This window comes from Petromyzon marinus, chromosome 50 (assembly GCF_048934315.1).
Source record: "Petromyzon marinus isolate PM22_M1 ecotype Great Lakes invasive population chromosome 50, UKy_Petmar_22M1.pri1.0, whole genome shotgun sequence".
Classification (NCBI taxonomy): domain Eukaryota; kingdom Metazoa; phylum Chordata; class Hyperoartia; order Petromyzontiformes; family Petromyzontidae; genus Petromyzon; species Petromyzon marinus.
The window spans coordinates 6947791-6965484 of NC_133716.1; the positions used below are offsets into that span (position 1 = coordinate 6947791).

The 17694-nt window shown below is 47.2% G+C and overlaps 1 protein-coding gene across 3 annotated transcripts in view; it reads right to left on the reverse strand.

The window, feature by feature from the left end:
* LOC116953184 (astrotactin-2-like) overlaps positions 1-17694 on the reverse strand; it is a 483535-nt gene that overhangs the window by 331981 nt on the left and 133860 nt on the right. For 2 of the 3 annotated variants that reach the window (XM_032973123.2, XM_032973125.2), the window contains exons 6-8: positions 9409-9516; positions 5507-5653; positions 915-1085 (exon numbers count right to left, since the gene is read on the reverse strand). In XM_032973123.2, the coding sequence (XP_032829014.2) occupies positions 915-1085; positions 5507-5653; positions 9409-9516 (426 nt within the window). The remainder of the gene's footprint in view (positions 1-914; positions 1086-5506; positions 5654-9408; positions 9517-17694) is intronic. The other variant, XM_032973126.2, reaches the window with a different exon arrangement.

Here is a 17694-nt window from a genome sequence, read left to right on the forward strand (position 1 = left end):
TACTCCCTGTCATATTACAGCTTATCACTGCAGGGCCTACGACGCGGCATATGGCTGATGTTTGCACACTGTGAAAATCCCACGTTTCCCCGCACACTGTGTTTGGGCTGAGTCAATCCTCCAAAGAGGATTTGAGTATACGTGACCACCTCCCTAGTAAAAATGTATAAGTTCCTACAGCCGCCTTTTACTGAAACCAAATATTTTACGTGTGGAAAAAAGAAAGAGCTTCCAAATGCCGTTACTTGCATCTCGTTATGGTTCTGTGCGTCAACTTGCACACACGCGGTCAGTCACTTCAGTGTCACAACAGTATTTCAACTCTCATGGTCACCATTCTCATGAGCTTCACTACGATCACTCCACCAATGTTATGGACTCAGTCTACCAGACCGACTGTTTTTCGTCTCATCCCATGCTGTGTCCAACCTCCACACTGCAGGTCGCAGCATTCTTCCCCCTGATTGTTCTTCTTCTTCTTCTCCAATAGTCTCTTTTTCCCAAGTTGCTTCATAATAATAATGACTTCACTTCATTAGAACTGCCTTTTTGTGTTACGTTTGTCGTCCTTCCCCTGCACCTCCGATTGGCACGGCTGGCTACGTACGGTGCGACAGACGTTCAACAAACATTCCTAGATTGCCCGATTCATTAAACACATTCATTCATCTATTAAACCTTCACTGGTGTTGTTTGTTGCTGGCCACTTGGCATTTTGGGCCAATGGTGCCTGTGCTCCGTAACCGTGATGATAAGATAGAGGAGAGAGAGGAGAGAAAGAGAAAAAAAAATACCCCAACCAACCCCAAATAAATCCAACGACGACGAGAAACAACCGGGCAAATGAATCACGGCGGATGGGAAAACGACCGACCGAGAGATTCCTCGATGAATGGGAACGGCACTCCGCTCACCGGTCTCGGGGTCACAGAGGTGCTCGCAGGGGCTGAGGGTCCGCTCGGCGCAGGGGTCGCGCACCCACGGGATCGACTCGTTGGCGCCCTGCCGGTACAGCACCACCTTGGCTGGGTTGAGCCAGTCCGACACGTCCAGGTGGGCGCCCTCGGACAGCACGAACACGCTGCCTGCGTCACCGCAGACGGAGGAAGGCGGGCGAGCGGTCGGTGTTTCGTTTCTGACATTCGCAGCCGTTGCTGTTATTCGTTCGTTCGCTTCTCGATCCGATCGTCCTGGTGAGGGTCGTGGTGGCAGCATGTTTGAGTAGGGCGCTCCTTTCCCTGGTGACAGACTCCAGCACTACACTACCATACACTACTACACTATACACTACAACACAATACACTACTATACACTGCACTATACACTACACTATACACTACTATACACTACACTATACACTACTATACACTACACTTTACACTACTATACACTACACTATACACTACTACACTATACACTACTACACTATACACTACTATACACTGCACTACACACTACACTATACACTACTATACACTACACTATACACTACTATACACTACTACACTATACACTACTATACACTACACTATACACTACACTATACACTACTATACGCTAGTATACACTACACAATACACTACACTATAAACTACTATATACTACCCTGTACACTACTATACACAGACTCTAGCTCTTCCTGGGGAATTTCCAGGTGTTCCCAGGCCAGCCGAGTGACATTGTTCCGCCAGTGTGTCCTGGGTCCATCACAAACTCTTTTTTTCTATTGAGCAGGTAAAGCCCCACCGAGCTACATAACTCTTTTTCAGAAGCGACCTGGCCACAAGTGATTGCTCAACGAAGTGGCTTGTCACGTGGTAATGTATAGCAGCCACGTACTCTAAACGTATGTTTCTAAATGTGGAGGGAAAAACCGGAGGACCTGGAGAAAAATCTACGTGACCACGGGTAGAACAAGCAAACTCCAAATATACAGCAGGCGTCAAGATCGGGATCGAAACCACGACCTTCCGTATACAAGGCGAGGTAGTTAACATCTCCTATCCACCGTGATGATAATGATGAAAGAGAGAGACACGCAAACTCCAAATATACAGCAGGCGTCAGGGTCGGGATCGAACCCACGACCTCCTGTATACCAGGCGAGGTAGTTAACATCTCCTAGCCACCGTGGCGCCCGTAGCCAGCCGTGCTAATCTCGCCACTGTGGTGCCCCGCATCGCAACTCTCTGAAAATGCCGCTCATGCTAACCGCGGTGAGCGTAGTTGGCGACTAAGGGTACGTACTGTACGTGTGTATGCTCAACTTCTTTTGCACCATACATCACCACCCGTGCTCATCGTCAAGGTCATAATTAGTAATAAAATCACCTTGCATCCCCGGCAAGGTAATAATAATAAATTGGACTGATACAGCGTTGCCCCATAGAGCGCGGAGCCTTTGACCTCGGAGAGCAAAGGAGATCTCGATGGAACGCAGGGGTCAAAGCAAAACATTCGTGAAGGGAGTTGTGGTGCGAGATCAATTTGGGCCGTAAAAGTAAGACGAAGGCTTTTTAACGGCACATCAGACACAGCTCTCTGCATGATGTCAAGACGTTTGGCTCTCAACGTGTTGCGCATTTAATTTCGCAAAGCACGCAATGTCCATTGCACAGGTGGAAGTTGAAAAGGTCACCCTGCATGCAGAGGCGCTTGCTCACGAACACTACTGGCGGAAGGCCCCCCGCTAGCGGAAGCCCTTCCGCTTCTGGAGCTCTTCCACGCTGGACAGGCATCTTGAAAGAGGCGGGAGCATACCCGCACTTTACCCCACCGCACGCGGATCTGCCGATCGACCGCCCGTGGCAAAGCCATTTATAACTGCTCGGGCTGACGCAGGTGGAGGGTTTCGAAAACGTTTCCCAGTGTCTCAGCTGCGAGCGTGGTGCAATCGAATCGAACAGGCGAACTGCAAGTCCCAGTGCGCTAGGCAGTGCACAACGGCAGCATCCCTACCACCGAGCCGTTGCATGCCCAACAAACAGTAAAGAGGTTTTTTTTTATATTCACTTTATTTTAATTATAATTTTTCTATCTCCGTGATTTTACCGAAAGAACCGAAGAATAAAGTTTTTGTTTAGAAGCGCATATGAAAAGGTCGCAAAAAACAACTGTCACCTTTATTTTCCAGCGCTGTCGTTGTGTATAAACTATGTAATACATTAGGGTATTGACTTCACCAGACACCGTAATGAAAAATCAGTCAGCAAGCAAGAGCCTGCATGTAACTTTTCATATTTTTCATTGCGAAAAAAAATCACAATTCTCGCCCCAAATATTTAGAGCACTGGGCGACCTAATGACACCACCCCTAGGGCACGCGGTGAACACGTGATGAAGAAGTAGCACGCGGATAAAACAACACGGAAACTCGTACAATCATCCTGTGTTCCATCAACACGTCTCGCATGCAGAACGGACATCGCATTTGCACGCAAATACATCGGCGCCCATTTACCCCCGGCCTCCCAATACACGCAACGTTCCTCGTGGTTTATTTTTTGCTTCTGGTTATTTTCACCGGCGGCGGCTTTTGCCAGACCAGCTCTTTATTTATTATTTTAACACAAACCAATGTCCGCGATCCCCCTCAAAGGCTCACGCCGTGGCGCGTTTGTCACCTGGCTCACCTGGGCACGTGCGCAAATTGGACGCGCGTGTGCTTGTCGCACGCGCGCGTGTACACACGAGCGTGCCTGAGCACGCGCGCGTGTACACACGAGCGTGCCTGAGCATGGTAAGTCTGCAATGCCGCTCCGTCCGGTCTGCGTGGGTCGGGTCAGCGTTCGGAGCAAGAAGAGGGAGGTGGGTGGTTGGGAGGGCGGGCGGGCGGGGGCGGGAACAGCTTATTATCAAAGTTTTTTAGTCTCTCTTGAACGGCGAGGGTCGGCATTCCTTTCGAAGAGACATCACCTCCGATGAGCACGGTTGTCTATGCACGGTGCGAAAGAAGACAAAAGACAAAAATTCCCCGTATAGCCTTAACAAACTGTTGGGGCAAGTGTGGTTAGCGAGGGGGTTGGGTGGCCAGCACCACGCTGGGTCGTCTTTGTCTCCCGAGTGGCGATGTTTACACACTGCACCAGGTACTAATTTGAGGCCGAGTCGACTTAGCGGAGGCCCAGGACCGGTTCAGATAATCGACACTGGTGCCGACCATGAGCGGGACTCAAACTCATGCTCGTGGTGCAGTGTGCTAACCGCTGCACAACCGCTCCCCATGTACGTATGTACATTGAAAGAAGTTCTATTCGGTTCTACCGAATAGAACCAAAGAGTAAGTTCAACGTACAGACACATACACGGATCACCTGATGGCTCCGTCGTCTAGCGACTCCGACCTTCGAGTGCTCAGCCTAAATTTCCACAGTCGCGACCGATGTTGTGAAATCGCCTTAATTGGCCGACCGAGCTCGACAATCGAAGTTGGACAGCCGGAGAGAGAGCATGGGCGCGTCGTCGCCGTGCGACGAGCAGCCCGCGGCCGCGTTGGTGAACCGCGTTTGCTGGACGGTTTAATTAGGCGACAGCCGTGGAAGTTTGGGTCCCCACCGAACGTCCGAGGAGGTGGTGACCTCACTCAAAACGTCTTAGCTGCAACGTTTAAATTCGACGATTCAGAGCCGTGCGCACAGAGTTGCTACGCGGAGTGAGGCCATCGCTTAGTTTGTTGTGTTAATCGCTATTGTTGAGTCGAAATGAGCACGTGAAGTGACAATTACAGTCTGTTCGTGAATCTGAGCCAACAAGCGGATTGTGGTTAAAGCCGGTTATGTCACAGGTCAACAAAATGTTACCTACAGTAAAACCTTGGATTGCGAGTAACTTGGTCTGCGAGTGATTTGCAAGACGAGCAAATTTTTAAAATAAATATTAATTTGATAAACGAGCGAGGTCTTGCAATACGAGTAGCACGTATACGCTTTGTCTGCCGAGCGTCACGTGATCACAACTGATATACGAGTGCTTTGATATACGAGCGCTTCGGATTACAAACACGTTTCCGGAACGAATTATGCTCGCAATCCAAGGTTTCACTGTATTTCAGTCACCATCGCTCCTCTATCGCTCCGGCCATGGTTACAGTTCCCATGAACCTCACCTTATGATTCCTCCGCCGGTGTCTAATCTACATCATCTACACTGTGTTCAACAACCACACCGTGGGTCGAATTGCTTCTCGGTCCGCTTCTTTCCCCCACCCTGTTCAACCTTGGGGCTCTTAGAAAGCCTCGCTCAATTCGTGACGGTGCCGTTTTTTGCCGGCCACCTTGGGGGTGTTGGGCCTTTGGAGGCCTGTGCTCAGCAGCTGCGTGTTTAGCCGAGAAAGGAAAATCAGCAGGCGCTACGTGAAATTGGCACATCGCACGAGCGTCAGAGATGGCGACGGCTTAGCGGAGGGATGGCGTTGTCACGATTGGGGAGGGCGTGTTGGCCCACGTGCGGTGCGAACGAAGCCCCCGGACGCGCGCACGCACGTACGTGTCGCGGGGGGCGATCGTACCGTCGGCCACGAACTGCTCGGGGACGTGCAGCGTGACGCGCACGGTGAGCGGGCAGGCGAGGTGCACGCCACACACCATGGCCACGGCGCACGTCGTCACGCTCAGCAGGGCCAGCGTCGTCTTGCCAACGGGACTCCGGGGAGAGCCTGAGGTTCGGAGGGGGGAACGGAGGCGAGAGACGGGCGGCGGGGGGGGGGGGGGGGGGTTAGCGGGAAGGAGGAGGATCATGGGAAATACGCGGCAGGGGAGATGGGGAAATTATTACTTCTACTTTTATTCAATTCTGATTTAATTGAGGCTGGCGTACAGATGCCGCGTGCCCACCGGATGCGGCCACCCCCCCCCCCCCCCCCCCTTAGGGAGGAGGAGAGGCATTGTAACCTAGAGACCGAATGCATCGCGCCTGCAAGGTGGTCCCTTGACAGCAGGGGTTGTGTAACGCGGTCTGAGAGGGCCTTTCGGCCAGTGGAGGCGGCAGCAATATCCCTCCCCATGCGTGTTTTTGTAACATTTTGATAAAAATGTAAGAACAATGTTCAGCACCGCAATTGTGCGATCGCCTCCACTAGAGAGAGCTTCGAGAGAGAGGGTACTTTTGGCCTACTCTTCCACGCTGTGTAACCGCATTACATTGCTGAGAGAGCAGAAGCGGCGGTGGGGGGGGGGGGGGGGATTTATAAAACTCGCACCGTCATTGTTTCGACTGCCGTGCAAAGCGATCGAATTAAACCGGTGACCTCTGGATTTCCAGCCATTACACTTACGGCAACATACAGCGATCTCATAAATAAAGAAGAAAAAACACCCTAATTGTTCATTTCACAGAACTGAATCATGTCTTGTTACTGCCGCCTCAAGTGCATTTATTTTCAATTGTGATGGTTAATGGTGCAGTGGGGTGTTTCATGCCTGGATCTTCCAAAGCCACAAGTTCCCCCCCACTGGGGACTGAGAATCTTACAGCTAGGCAGCGCAACCACGACCCTCACCATCAACGTCATCATCATCATCATCATTGTGGGGACATTGTCTTATCAACTGCTGGATGGAGGCAACCCCACGCCGTGCCCATCCGCCACGGTCTAAACCCGCTTAATCACCTGACTCCCGCACGTGAAGCGATTTCGTCGCCCCATCTCCGTCCGGGCCCCGAACACCGCCTGCCCATCGGCTATCATCGCCGTCCGGCGATGCGCTCCAACCCAAGCTCATTCACAGCTCAATCGCCAGGCTCCTGCGGCGGCCCAAACGATTCGGTGCCTGGGCATCAACGTGAGCTTAGCGGAAAGGCATGGAGCCGTGGAGCCGCGAGCGACGATGGGGAGGTTTCGCAGTCGTACTCTTTCATGATTTCACAAAAAGTCTCGTGCCGCATGAAGGCGACGCACGCGTTCTCTGAACGCAATATTTGCTCAATGCGCACAATGCACGTGCGGCTATTTTAAGTTGTCACGTGCAACTACACGAAATTCTTACAGAAGGAGGAATGCTCAAAAGTTTATCAGGCTGCCAGCGATCCATTTCGGCTTGCGGAGGCTATTCTCTTAAGACTGAATGATTATTGTTATGAAATAAAGAGACGAAATAATCGTAAGAAACCACGAGTAAGTCAAGAGTATAGAATCACTACAAGAAGCAAGTAGACTATGTTAAGATTCGTCAAAGGGTTCAACATTTCATTGCAGTAGCACGAGTTTCCAATTAAACCACGTAAACAAAAATTAGGCAACACCACGGGCGAATATACGTTAGGAAAGAAGTCATATATAATGATACGGAGGGGCTAAACAAAAGATCGAATTCACACACAAAACTCTGCACGGCAATTCGATCCATGTTGAGTTCCCTCATCGTCACGATCGTCATCAGCCACGATCCATTTCGCCGCTCGCCGCTGCACAGGAAACCGATCCCGTCGCTCCCTCTCTGTGTTCCGTCGCTGCCCCAAGGTACACTCCCTCGTTTGGATACCGTTCCATCGCCGGCCTCGTCCCGTCTGATGTGCTCTGCCAATTGCCCACTTGCTTTATTATAAACAGGCAGTGCAGTCATCTCCGACATACAGCTCCAGGAGAGCCCCTCTTAACGACGGTGATTGGTTCCACGAAACCGGTCGATAAGTGCATTGGTTGTTAAGCGAGCATAGGAAATACACGTCAGAGGCTTAACTCGTTCCAGTAGCATCGAATGTTTCCCTTTTTCACCCCCAAAAAAACGTGCTTTATAGTATTAAAAAATGGATAGTAATACTTAAAGATACTAACAAGATTATAAACGCATGCTATTTAAAGAAACATGGTCAATCAAAACATACAGTCCCAGTTGCTGTACCTACAACAGCACCGTCGTAAATGGGGGGAATGGTCGGTAAGCGAACACATTGGGCTCTAAGGAAGCCCATCGTGAAGTGATTAGTTGTTAACAGGGGTGGTCATTAAGAGGGGTTCTACTCTACACTACTATACACTACACTACTATACTATACACTACACTACTATACACTACACTATATACACTACACTATACACTACTATACACTACACTGTACACTACACTACTATACACTACACTATACACTGCACATTGGGCTCTAAGGAAGCCCTTCGTGAAGCAATTAATTGTTAACAGGGGTGGTCATTAAGAGGAGTTCTACTATACACTACACTACTATACACTACACTATATACTATACTACTATACACTACACTATACACTGCACATTGGGCTCTAAGGAAGCCCTTCGTGAAGCGATTAGTTGTTAACAGGGGTGGTCATTAAGAGGTGTTCTACTATACACTACACTACTATACACTACACTATACACTGCACTACTATACACTACACTACTATACACTACACTACCTTACACTACACTGTACACTACACTACTATACACTACACTACACACTGCACATTGGGCTCTAAGGAAGCCCTTCGTGAAGCGATTAGTTGTTAACAGGGGTGGTCATTAAGAGGGGTTCTACTCTACACTACACTATACACTACACTACTATACACTACACTACTATACACTACACTACTACACACTACACTATACACTACACTACTATACACTACACTATACACTGCACATTGGGCTCTATGGAAGCTCTTAGTTAAGCGATTAGTCGTTAACAGGGGTGGTCGTTAAGAGGGGTTTTACTGTACTCTCCCTCACACACTCTCCCCTATCATCCTGATCCACGTGTTTGACTTTATTCGTGTAATTCCACGGATCCACCACCATGTCCTTCTTTGTTTATAATTTCCAGGTTTCGTCAGTTTTTTGTCAGAGTTCATGCTTCTGATCCGTGCTTCGTGGCTGATATATGCACCAATTAAAGTGTTTTCTGTTCACGAGCAATGGTATGTTGCTTTTCAATATCAAAAATTAAAAACCAAGGGTCTTCATAAAGAAAATAAACAAACTATTTCCAAAGAAAGAAACCGCTTCAATGAAATGCATTACACAGAGCTTCAGAATGTAAATTGAATTACAAAGAAGTTAAAATAACACCGCATTACTTAATGACTACCAAAAGAAATGGCCATATTATAGCATTAAGAGAATGTAGTTAGCTCCACCACTTTACTGCAGTAATAACTCACCGTGCCGAATAACCATGGGAAATAAAGGTTTAATTTAGCTCTCAAATACGCTGTTGAGTTTATTTCGCCTTTGGTGGAAGCTCCGAATACATGCAGCGAAACGTCGGACATCCAGACGATAAAAACGCACGACTACAATCGCCCCCCCGCCCCCCCACGCGCAAAATAAACCAGCGCAAACCGCAAAAAATATATTTTAAAAATCGCAGAAAAAACGTTTTCATTCGACGATGAAAAGACAAAACAGCTCATCTCAGACGACACCAGAAACCAAAAAAAATATTGGGGCAACCTCGGCTTTTCCTTCGTCCACGATGCTGCTCAGTATAAAACGCCAGCTGCGTCTCGTCATCCGCATCTGTCCCGGAGTCCTCCCCACCACGTGAAAGACTGGTGCCTCCTTCACGCACGCACGCATTCACACACACACACACACGCACGCGCGCATGCACAAAAACAAAGACTATGATCCCCTGTAGAGCCAGGCAGACTGTTGGGGCAAGTGCTGTTAGCGAGCACCTATGAAAACGAGCACGGCGTGCGAGGGAGCGATGTGGCCAGGACCATGCTTGGCCATCTTTGACTCCCCGGTACTGATACACAGCCTGCTAGCTCCTCATTCAAGGCTGATTTAACCGCGTGGATGCATTTTTAGACACCGCCTGTCACCTAACTTGATCAATCTCAAATCACCAGGTCTAAAATTGAGGTCGATAAATCATCTCAGGTTGCTGGATCCACAGCACGAGGCACGGACAACTTTGCCACACACCCAAGACAGACAAAGATCCCCCATATAACCTTAACGGACTGTTGAGGCAAGTGCTGTTAGCAGGCATCTATAAATGCAGGCACGGCACATGAAGGGGTGGGTGGCCAAAACCTTGCCTGGTTGCCTTCGTCACCCCAGTGGTGAATGTTCACACACCGCACCAGGTACTCAATTGAGTCCACCTAGGGGAGGCCCATGACTAGTTCAAATAATCTCAAATGTTGTTGGTCGTGAACGGGAATTGAACTCGGGTCACCGAGTTCACGTCGCAGTGCGCTAACCATTGTGCCACCGCTTCCCAAAGACAAAGATCCCCCATGTAACCTTAATGACTGTAGGAGCAAGTGCTGTAAGCGGGATCCTATGAAGACCGGCACGGAACACGAGGGGGTGAGTGGCCAGCACCACGCCTGCCGACCTTTGTCTCCCTAATGGCGATGCTTACACACCGCACCAGATAATTATTTGAGGCCGAGTCGACCTAGCCGAGGCCCAGGACCGGTTTAGATATTCGTCACCGATGTTGGCCGTGAGTGGGGAAATCAAACTCGGGTCGCCGGGTTCATAGTGCGGTGCGCTAACCGCTACACCGCCGCCCCCGCAACACAGACACACTCGCCCACACACAAAGACACACGGCAAAGGCCTCCTCTTAAAGCTTTGCCACGCAACGGTGTGCAGCGCCTGCTTGCAGGAGGATCGCGTAATGAGTGGCCACTGTGCAGTCCTCCACCGGGGGACAGGTGCTTCGTTTTTTCATAGAAAAGAGTGCGCTGCACCAGCTACACCAACACAATGCAGTTTTATATACTATTACACTACTACTATATTATACCACTCCTATACTATTTCACAATTCTATTTTTGTATGTTACTACTCTACTTTTCGATTTAAAGCTTTCGTGACTGCAAGGATTCATCTTCTCTGGTTCTTTCGGTAAAGTCACGTAGAATGAGAATAAAATAATAAATTGATAAAATAACACGATAATATTCTCACGACGTTTCGGCCACAACACAAGCGGCCTTCATCAGGTGAAGGGACAAGACTGTCTGGAGGACAGCGCTGGAGTGAAAAAGCCACACTCAGATCGCGACCTTTAAGCTGTGTGAGAAGAAACAAAGCGCCTTGACAAAGGAATTAGCATAGAATTTAGCATTGAAATGGCTGAGTGATTAGCTTGTGACTGGTCACAGAAATGGCTATGTTAAAGTTAAAGCATACACATCCGCAGAGGCACCCCTTGACAAAGGAATTAGCATAGAATTTAGCATTGAAATAGCTAAGTTAAAGCATACACATCCGCAGAGGCACCCCTTGACAAAGGAATTAGCATAGAATTTAGCATTGAAATAGCTGAGTGATTAGCTTGTAACTGGTCACAGAAATAGCTATGTTAAAGTCAGAGTATATACATTCACAAAGGCACCTAGTACAAATCAAACAGGAGAATTTAGCATTGAAATAACTAGGCGAATTTAGCATTGAAATAACTGAGTGATTAGCTTGTGACTGGTCACAGAAATGGCTATGTTGAAGTCAAGGCCTACACATCTGAGCTATTCACAGTAACTGGGTATACACTACAATATATGAATACTATATAGTGAACCAATAAAAAACGAAAATACAAATTACCTCAATGTTATCAATAAACTCTATATATTCTCCAATCAGCTAAGCTACCAACAATAAGTCGTTATATATCACAATGCTATATGGCGAAAAAGAAAAAAAATGGGTGGATTCTTACCCTCAACTTTAGCAACACGGATAGCTACGGGCCGCGTTCAGACGGACGAGTTCATCCATGGTCGGAACAGAGGAGGGGGAGAGAGACAGCTGCGAGGCGCTGTTATACTCCATGTTGTAAACCATACCATTAACCGTGGTATGAGAGGTATTAAGAGTCAATGCCAGCGAAAGAGCTGCGGTCTGAAGGTCATCGTAAAATACAATTAATTAAGAACGGAAATGGTTTAAAACATCTTTCCAATGGTTACTAAGCCAGAATCCATCTTCTCGGTTGAAATTGTCTCTGTGCTTGTATATGTGAATGGCCTCATGAACGAATCTCTCATGGTAGCCGGTTGGTTTGCAAAGAACCTCCGTCTTGGAGAAGTCAATGTCATGTGAGCCCACTGAATTATAACAGTGATCTGCCACGGCAGAGGAGTTAGTTCTACCGTGTTTCAAGTCTGCTTTATGTTCGCGGATGCGGTCCAAGATATGTCGTTTGGTTTATCCAATGTAGCTACTACCACAGAGACACTTTAGTTTGTAAATGCCCGGGTACTGTATGTCTGGAACAGCATCTTTTACAGATGGAACTAGATCACGGATTTTATGTACTGTGTTGAATCGGACCTGGATCTTGTGTTTATTCAGGATTTTGGAGATCTTTTCAGTGACCCCTGCAATGTAGGGTAAGGTGATGGTTTTGAGTGGCTCCACAAGAGGATCCTTCTTCATGACTGGAGTGATGGCTTTGCGGATTGTGTAGTCGGAGTAACCATTAGCCCTGAGAGCCTGGTGTACGTGCTTGAGTTCACTGGTAATGTGTTCCTGGTCGGAAATGCATTGGGCTCTATGGTATAGAGTCTTGATGAGGGAGTTCTTCTGGGATGGATGGTGGTGGGAATCCGGTTTCAAGTAAGCATCTGTATGGGTAGCTTTCCTGTACACAGAGTGGCTCATTAAACCATCATGTCTCCTTTTAATTAAGACATCCAAAAAGGGTAGTTTGCCATCTTTTTCGACCTCCATGATAAATCTGATGGCTGGGTGTATGGAATTTATGTGGTCGCGGAATTGGTCTAGAGCAGGCTGGCCATGTGGCCAGATGACAAAGGTGTCATCCACGTACCTCTTCCATAAGGTCGGGCGTAGAGTGGCAGTCTGGATGGCGTCAGTTTCAAATTTTCCCATGAATACGTTGGCTACAACCAGAGATAGGGGGGAGCCCATTGGGGTGCCCTCAGTTTGTTTGTAGAAAGTTCCATTCCAGGTGAAGTATATGTTGGTTAAGCAATGTCTCACCAGGGGGGGTACATCAGTATGCAGTCCTTGATGAACCAGGTCTTCAATGATAGCGATGGTGTCAGGTACCGGGACTTTGGTGAACAAGTACACCACATCAAAACTGACAAGCAGGTCGTCTGCGGACAGGGAAATGCCTTTGATTGTCGATATCAGGTGAGTAGAATTTAGTACCGCAGAGGTGGTTTTTCCAGTGAAAGGTCGCAGTATATCAGCAAGAAAACGTGCCAGTTTATAGGTGGGGTAGTTGATAGTAGAGACGATGAAACGAAGGGGTGTATCTTCTTTGTGTATCTTTGGAAGGCCATATAATCTTGGTGGTCTGGCAGCAGAGGGTTTCAACGAGAACTGTTTAACAGCATTAATTGATGAGACCAAACAGTTCTCGTTGAAACCCTCTGCTGCCAGACCACCAAGATTATATGGCCTTCCAAAGATACACAAAGAAGATACACCCCTTCGTCCCATCGTCTCTACTATCAACTCCCCCACCTATAAACTGGCACGTTTTCTTGCTGATATACTGTGACCTTTCACTGGAAAAAACCACCTCTGCGGTACTAAATTCTACTCACCTGGTATCGACAATCAAAGGCATTTCCCTGTCCCCAGACGACCTGCTTGTCAGTTTTGATGTGGTGTCCTTGTTCACCAAAGTCCCGGTACCTGACACCATCGCTATCATTGAAGACCTGGTTCATCAAGGACTGCATACTGATGTACCCCCCCTGGTGAGACATTGCTTAACCAACATATACTTCACCTGGAATGGAACTTTCTACAAACAAACTGAGGGCACCCCAATGGGCTCCCCCCTATCTCTGGTTGTAGCCAACGTATTCATGGGAAAATTTGAAACTGACGCCATCCAGACTGCCACTCTACGCCCGACCTTATGGAAGAGGTACGTGGATGACACCTTTGTCATCTGGCCACATGGCCAGCCTGCTCTAGACCAATTCCGCGACCTTATCAATTCCATACACCCAGCCATCAGATTTACCATTGAGGTCAAAAAAGATGGCAAACTACCCTTTTTGGATGTCTTAATTAAAAGGAGACATGATGGTTCAATGAGCCACTCTGTGTACAGGAAAGCTACCCATACAGATGCTTACTTGAAACCGGATTCCCACCACCATCCATCCCAGAAGAACTCCCTCATCAAGACTCTATACCATAGAGCCCAATGCATTTCCGACCAGGAACACATTACCAGTGAACTCAAGCACATACACCAGGCTCTCAGGGCTAATGGTTACTCCGACTACACAATCCGCAAAGCCATCACTCCAGTCATGAAGAAGGATCCTCTTGTGGAGCCACTCAAAACCATCACCTTACCCTACATTGCAGGGGTCACTAAAAAGATCTCCAAAATCCTGAATAAACACAAAATCCAGGTCCGATTCAACACAGTACATAAAATCCGTGATCTAGTTCCATCTGTAAAAGATGCTGTTCCAGACATACAGTACCCGGGCATTTACAAACTAAAGTGCCTCTGTGGTAGTAGCTACATTGGAGAAACCAAACGACATATCTCGGACCGCATCCGTGAACATAAAGCAGACTTGAAACACGGTAGAACTAACTCCTCTGCGTGGCAGATCACTGTTATAATTCAGTGGGCTCACATGACATTGACTTCTCCAAGACAGAGGTTCTTTGCAAACCAACCGGCTACCATGAGAGATTCGTTCATGAGGCCATTCACATATACAAGCACAGAGACAATTTCAACCGAGAAGATGGATTCTGGCTTAGTAACCATTGGAAAGATGTTTTAAACCATTTCCATTCTTAATTAATTGTATTTTACGATGACCTTCAGACCGCAGCTCTTTCGCTGGCATTGACTCTTAATACCTCTCACACCACGGTTAATGGTATGGTTTACAACATGGAGTATAACAGCGCCTCGCAGCTGTCTCTCTCCCCCTCCTCTGTTCCGACCATGGATGAACTCGTCCGTCTGAACGGGGCCCGTAGCTATCCGTGTTGCTAAAGTTGAGGGTAAGAAACCACCCAGTTTTTTTCTTTTTCGCCATATAGCATTGTGATATGTAACGACTTATTGTTGGTAGCTTAGCTGATTGGAGAATATATAGAGTTTATTGATAACATTGAGGTAATATATATTTTAGTTTTTTATTGGTTCACTATATAGTATTCATTATATATTGTAGTGTATACCCAGTTACTGTGAATAGCTCAGATGTGTAGGCCTTGACTTCAACATAGCCATTTCTGTGACCAGTCACAAGCTAATCACTCAGTTATTTCAATGCTAAATTCGCCTAGTTATTTCAATGCTGAATTCTCCTGTTTGATTTGTACTAGGTGCCTTTGTGAATGTATATTCTCTGACTTTAACATAGCTATTTCTGTGACCAGTTACAAGCTAATCACTCAGCTATTTCAATGCTAAATTCTATGCTAATTCCTTTGTCAAGGGGTGCCTCTGCGGATGTGTATGCTTTAACTTAGCTATTTCAATGCTAAATTCTATGCTAATTCCTTTGTCAATGGGTGCCTCTGCGGATGTGTATGCTTTAACTTTAACATAGCCATTTCTGTGACCAGTCACAAGCTAATCACTCAGCCATTCCAATGCTAAATTCTATGCTAATTCCTTTGTCAAGGCGCTTTGTTTCTTCTCACACAGCTTAAAGGTCGCGATATGAGCGTGGCTTTTTCACTCCAGCGCCGTCCTCCAGACAGTCTCGTCCCTTCACCTGATGAAGGCCGCTTGTGTTGTGGCCGAAACGTCGTGAGAATACTATTGTGTTCTTCTTTGGTTCTTTCGGTAAAGTCACGTAGAATGAGAATAAAATAATAAATTGATAAAATTATTATTTTATTCTCATTCTACGTGACTTTACCGAAAGAACCAAAGAAGATGAATCATTGCAGTCACGAAAGCTTTAAATCGAAATACTATTGTGTTATTTTATTTTATCAATTTATTATTTTATTCTCATTCTACGGAACTTTACCGAAAGAACCAGAGAAGATACTCTACTTTTGTTTTTATTTTACCAGGTGAGACCCACTGAGCTGTATAGATCTTTTTTCAGAAGCGACCTGGCCAAAAATGATAGCTCAACGAAATGGCTTATCACGTGTACATTTATAGCAGCTAGAAAAATACTCTGAACGCATGTTGATTCTAAATGTGGACGAACAAACTGGTGGACCAGGAGAAAAATCCATGCGACCACGGTGGAGAACATGTAAACTCCGAATAAACAGGCGTCGGGGTCGGGATCGAACGCACGACCTCCTGCATACCAGGCGAGGTAGTTAACATATCGCCACCACCGCGCCACACCCGTGACTTTACATTGTGCACGTTCACTCAGGAAAAGCCACGCCGAGTCTCAAGGCTCATTTTCAGGAGGGTCCTGACAGCTTTTTCGAAGGAGTGGGCAAATGTTTCTGTGTTGCTGTGTGTGTATGTGATCCCCAATTGAGTCATTCGCAGCTAATCTTTCAGCCTTGTGGGATGTTTGGTCAATACCAGTCACATTGTGTGTGTGCGTGTGTGGGTTTTCCTTGTTTTTTGCTGCACACCGCAACAAAGTTAACTCTGCCCCGTGCCCATTCCCAGAAATAAACACGCACATGAATAAATAAGCGCTGGCGTGTTCATGCCGTCGTAGTTATTTGGACTCAAGGTGAAGGGCACATTCTGTCACAGTGCCAGACTACAGGAACACTAAAATAAAATCCGGCAGCAAAGATATAATGTGGTTTGTCAATAAATGATGCAGGCTATTGCAAGTGGAATGGTGAAGGGGGTCGTTGCCATTTATTGCAGAAGCAAGTGAATTCAAAATAGTTCCTGCTGGGTCGGTGAGGTGGGCCGGTGGTTGGGTGACTGCAGTAGAATTTAGACCATTATGCGTGCCGCACAACTCATTCTGGGTCACAGCCACACAGCAAAGCACCCTGAAGGGTCCGCATCTTCCGAAGCGGCATTGTGGAGAGTCACTAGATGTCACACAAGCAGCCGGTGATCATATCACTGCGACAGCTCCAGATCGCCACAGCTCAGCAGGTGGAAGCCTGGTTGAGATAAATTATTCACCCACCCACCAAACCCCTAGACCACAAGTGGCAATTTGGCAAATTGTCACAACTCGGTAGCACAATTCAAATACAAAAATCAATTATTTTATACCATTGGGGTGGTGGGTTTGAGCCTCTCTAGTGATTGAAGGGGTCATGTGAACTCATTACTTGCAACATCTCCGAATCAAGGGGGGAGTAGCAGTGCAGTGGTTCGTGTGCCGGGCTATAAACCCGGCCACCTGAGTTAAATCCGTGGCCACGGCGTACATCAGAACCGGTACTGGGCTCCCACAACACCAACCCGCATTGACCAGCATGGGGAAGTATGGTCAAAAATCCCCCACGACCTACACTGTGTAGGGAGGACACGTCCAGCAGTATATTGGCACAGGGCTATGAATATTCATCAACTGATTTTTTTAAATAAGGGATTATATGTACGTATTGTGATGAAGAGCATATACATTAATCAATCATCGAAATCATTCACCTTTCCATCATTATTTCATATTGTGCATGCCTTCTAAAAGGGTGCATCAGTGGAGATCACAGATACAACTTTCTGACAATCACCATAAATGTGCCAAAAGCTAAGCAGATTCGATCCTGACAATGCATGGAATACCACACAAACACAAACCAGGTGATTTCGATCAACGTGGGGCAATCTTCTGGTGTATTAACTTGGG